The 4,847-nt window shown below is 44.8% G+C and overlaps 1 protein-coding gene across 3 annotated transcripts in view; it reads right to left on the bottom strand.

Moving 5' to 3' along the window:
• ZNF341 (zinc finger protein 341) overlaps positions 1 to 4,847 on the bottom strand; it is a 55,265-nt gene that overhangs the window by 16,679 nt on the left and 33,739 nt on the right. For all 3 annotated transcript variants that reach the window (XM_012804105.2, XM_003788107.2, XM_003788106.2), the window contains one exon: positions 2,132 to 2,340. In XM_012804105.2, coding sequence (XP_012659559.1) covers positions 2,132 to 2,340 — 209 coding nt within the window. The remainder of the gene's footprint in view (positions 1 to 2,131; positions 2,341 to 4,847) is intronic.

The raw sequence follows: 4,847 nt of genomic DNA, 5'->3' as shown, positions 1-4,847 counted from the left end.
GGTTGCAGCCATCATTGTTGTTTGGCGGGCCCGGGCTGGATTTGAACCCGCCACCTTAGGTGTATATGGCTGGCGCCTTAGCCACTCGAGCCACAGGCACCAAGCCAGAACACATTATTCTTAGTAAAGCATCACAAGAATGGAAAAGCATGAATCCTATGCATTTAATTTTGATATGAGGACGATTAATAATACGGTGGGAGAAGAGGAGAGGAGAGAAAGAGGAGGGAGGGGGTTAGGGGAAGGAAGAGCAGAGAGAGGGAAGGAGGGAGGGGGTGGGGTCTTGGTGTGTGACACACCTTTTGGGGGCAAGGCACAATTCTAAGAGGGACTTTACCTAACAAATGCAATCAGTGTAACTTGGTTTCTTGTGTCCTCAATGAATCCCCAACATTAAAAATAAAAAAATTATCACCCAAATGTGAAACCCTAAAAAATAAATTAATAAATAAATAAAAGCTCTTCTATATGGCTTTTCATGTCTTGGCCCCACTTTCTCCTACAAGTCCCATCTCAACATCCCCTTCCCACTTTCTACATAACAATCATTCTAAACCACTTGCTATTTTATATTTCTACACTGGCTGTTCCTTTGCTAAGAATACATTCCATCCCACCCACTGTCTACCTGGCAAACTCCTATTCATCCTTCAAAGCCCATTTCAAATACCACTGCTCCTGAGACAGCATCTCTTCCCTGCATTCCACTATGATACTTATATATATGTATATAGTAGCATTTATTTATATACCTGTCTCCCTGAGCAGTCTATGCATTCTAAGTTCAAGGTCTATACCCAGAATTACTTGTCTCTGAACCTCAGAAGCCCCTCAGGAGTTACAGGGGGCCTCATTAACACAGTCATCAGCCAAATACCTGCAGGTACAACTTTGTACAGAGAAGTCATTCTTTTTTTTTTTTTTTTTGAGACAGTCTCACTTTGTCGCCCTTGGTAGAGTGCCATGGCATCATAGCTCATAGCAACCTCAAACTCTTGGGCTTAAGCGAGTCTCTTGCCTCAGCCTCCTCAGTAGCTGGGACTATAGGCACTCACCACAATACCCAGCTATTTTTAGAGGCAGGGTCTTGCTCTTGCTCAGGTTGGTCTTGAACCTGTGAGCTCAGGCAATCCACCTGCCTTGGCCTCCCAGAGTGCTAGGATTACAGGTGTGAGTCACCTTGCCCTGCCCAGAGAAGCCATTCTAACATGAAAACATTCACTAATGAGCTAGAAGGAGCCCCCAGACAAACACCCCTCCTTGCATTTCACCACCATCTGCACATGTAAGCTTTTTCTGAGGCAGCTGCTCTCAGATCACACAAGACAAATACAAAACAAAATGACTGCAAGGCAAAAAATGTAGTATTTCATGAAGTTATAAAAGTGATGTTAGATATCTACATTAATAAAGGAGGGCCTGGCAGAGGGACAGGAAGTACTCAAGAGAAAGAAACTCAACAACGATGATCACAGGATTGATATCTCCAAAGAAGCTTATTTGAAGATCTGAGGATTAAAAGTAAGTGGCAAAACTGAGGAAGCCCTTCACCATTTCTGCCAAAGGGACCTTCTTTATGACCATACTGTAATACTAACAGAGTGAGACACTGTATCAAAAAAAAAAAAAAAATTGATGGCCAGGTGTGGTGGTTCACACCTGTAATCCTAGCACTCTGGGAAGGTGAGGTAGATAGGTTTACTTGAGCTCAGGAGTCCAAGACAAGCTTGAGCAAGAGCAAGACCCCATCTCTACTAAAAATAGAAAAATTAGCTAGGTATCATGGTGGGCACCTGTAGTCCCAGCTATTTGGGAGGCTGAGATGGGAGGATTGTTTAAACCTAAGAGCTTGAGGTTGCTGTGAGCTATGATGATGCCACAGCACTCTACCCACAGCAACAGAGTGAGATTGTCTCAAAAAATAATAATAATAAAATAAGGAGAACCAATATCTTTTCCTCCACCCCAGTGCCAAGGCCCAGACCAACTCTGTCAGGCTAGACCCCAGCTGGGAGCCACAGTGTCCCCTTTGAGTAACTCACTGGTCCTGAGCAGTCAGAACTGCCAAGGCCACAGACCCCTGTGCCTACCCGCCAGTCCACAAGGGGAGAAGGAGTTGGAGAGCACATACTTGTAGACAGCGCTGTCCTTCTTGGGGCTGTGCTGTGGCAGGAGGCTGTGGGAGTACTGGTGCACACCCAGGTCGTATAGTGAGGGGAAGTCCTTGCCACAGAGGTGGCAGCGGTAGCTCAGCTCCTCCTGGTGGCTCTTGATGTGCTCCAGAAATGTGTCAAGCTTTGGGAATGTCTGGGCACAGCTCTTGACCACACACTTGTATACCTTGGGGAAAGAAGCAGGTGATAGGAAGCAGGAGAGCTGCCCCTGCTGTGGCATAGCCTAGGACACTGTTGGAAGACCTAACCATTGCTCCCCCTGCTCCCCTGCTGCTGGAGCCCTGGTTTTTAAAAATTCTTTATTAAATCATAACTGTGTACATTAATGCATTTATGGCATACAGTGTGCTGATTTGATATACAATGTGGAATGTTTACATCAAACTGATTAACATAACCATCTCCTTGCTTACTTACTGGTTGTGGTAGAAACATTCATACTCTATTCTGAATAGTATAGAAATGGAGCTCTGGTTTTATTGTGATGATTCACTCCTCCCAGACAGTCACAATGGCCCCTTTACCCTCCCCTCTGGTTCTGTGTAGCATGGGTATATTCAAGCTGTTGCCCTGGGTAGAGTGCCATGGCGTCACAGCTCACAGCAACCTCAAACTGTTAGGCTTAAGCAATTCTCTTGCCTCAGCCTCCCAAGTAGCTGGGACTACAGGTGCCCGCCACAATGCCCAGCTATTTTTTTTGGTTGTAGTTGTCATTGCAGTTTGGCAGGCCCAGGCTGATTCGAACCTGTCAGCTCCAGTGTATGTGGCTGGCACCCTACCCAGTGAGCTATAGGTGGCGAGCCAATATATTTTAGAAAAATTATCCAAGACCTGGTGACAAAATGATCATGAGGCCTTTTAATGTCATACTAAAGGAGTGGCTCTCAAACTTGAGAGGGCATCAGAACCACAGATTGCTGGGTGTCACTCCTGGAGCACCTGATTCAGTAGGATGGCCTGAAAATGTGCCTTCCTAACAAGGAATAATCCGGTGACAATGCTGCTGCTGGCCTGGGGACCTCATTTTGAGATCTGCTATCTACTAAGCCTGCTTAGGGTCATTTCACTTTTTGGGGATGAGGTAAAGTTAAATGTTAACTTACAAAAACCTGATCCAATGCATTGATTTTTGTCAGCTAGAGAAGATAATCCCGAAAGTCATGGGCTTTGCTATCTTGTAGGACATTAACCAGATTGTATTTAATTTAGCAATCTGACTTTAGTATTTTTTTTTTTCACTGACGGTTACTAGGCATAAATGTCAGCATGTCAAATCCTCTTTTGAACCAGGTTTGTCATCCTTCCAGTTCCCTCATTACTGAATTAAGTAAAATTCTGACTCATGCTCAAGTCTCATCTGTATTGTTTTTTTGTTGTTATTGTTGTTTTTTAGAGACAGAGTCTCACTTTGTCGCCCTCGGTAGAGTGCTACAGCTCACAGCAACCTCCAACTCCTGGGCTTAGGCGATTCTCTTGCCTCAGCCTCCCTAGCTAGGACTACAGGTGCCCACCATAATGCCCAGCTATTTTTTGGTTGCAGTTTGGCCAGGGCCAGGTTCGAATCCTCCACCCTTGGTATATGGGGCCAGAGCTCTACCCACTAAGCCACAGGCGCTGCCCATCTGTATTGTTTTTAACATTTTGAAAATTATACTTTGATAGGAAACACATACTGCTGGTTGCCTACACAGTATCACACATTATTCATTCCCAACAAAGTGAACCCTGGTTTGCTCAAGGTAGCAACATGCCAAGTTAACAACACTTGGTCACCCTGGCCCCTTACATCTAGTGTCAGCCATGTGACTCCTTTCTAGTCAATGACACAAAGACAGTAGTCTTTGGGGATGATAGAATGCAAAGGCAAAATCTTCCTTGGAGAAATTCTTTCTGCTTTTTGCATTTATCCTGGCTGGAATACAGACATAGCGGATGGTGATACAGCAGCCAATCTGCAACCTTGAGGATGATTGCCAGAAGCAAAGGTTGGCAGAGCAGAAAGTCAGAAGCAGCCTGAGTCTATAATGACATATCTGACCTGCTATACAAGCCTAAAACTGACTTTCTTTGATGTGAGAGAAATAAAACTCTATTAAGCCAGTTTTCTACTATGTGTAGGATAATGAAGCATTCCTAAATGATAAAGCACCTGCACAGGCTCTGACCAATAGTAGATCCATGGAGTGTTTCTAGGGAATGTTTCCTTGCTGCTAAAAAAGACATAGAAGGCTCAGTGTCCATAGATCAGTGGTTAAGGCACTGGCCATGTACACCAGGGCTGGTGGATTCAAACCCGGCCTGGACCTGCTAAACAAACAAATAACAACAACAACAAAAATAGCCTGGCTTAGAACCCATAGATCAGTGGTTAGGGCACTGGCCATATACACTGGGGCTGGTGGGTTCGAAGGCCAGGCTTGCTAAAAAGAAAAAAACAACAATAACAACTATAACAAAAAAAATAGCACTGGGCATTGTGGCAGGTGCCAAAAGTCCCAGGTACCTGGGAGGCTGAGGCAAGAGAATCACCTAAGCCCAAGAGTTTGAGGTTGCTGTGAGTGGTGACACAGAGTACTCTACAGAGGGTGACATAATAAGACTCTGTCTCAAAAAAAAAAAAAAAATAGCCGAGTGTTGTGGCAGGTATGTGTAGTCCCAGCTACTAGGGAGGCT

This window comes from Otolemur garnettii, unplaced genomic scaffold (assembly GCF_000181295.1).
Source record: "Otolemur garnettii isolate 467f Iridium unplaced genomic scaffold, OtoGar3 scaffold00025, whole genome shotgun sequence".
Lineage (NCBI taxonomy): Eukaryota > Metazoa > Chordata > Mammalia > Primates > Galagidae > Otolemur > Otolemur garnettii.
Note: the sequence above shows the minus strand (reverse complement) of the source record. Positions and strands in the feature narration are given on the sequence as shown.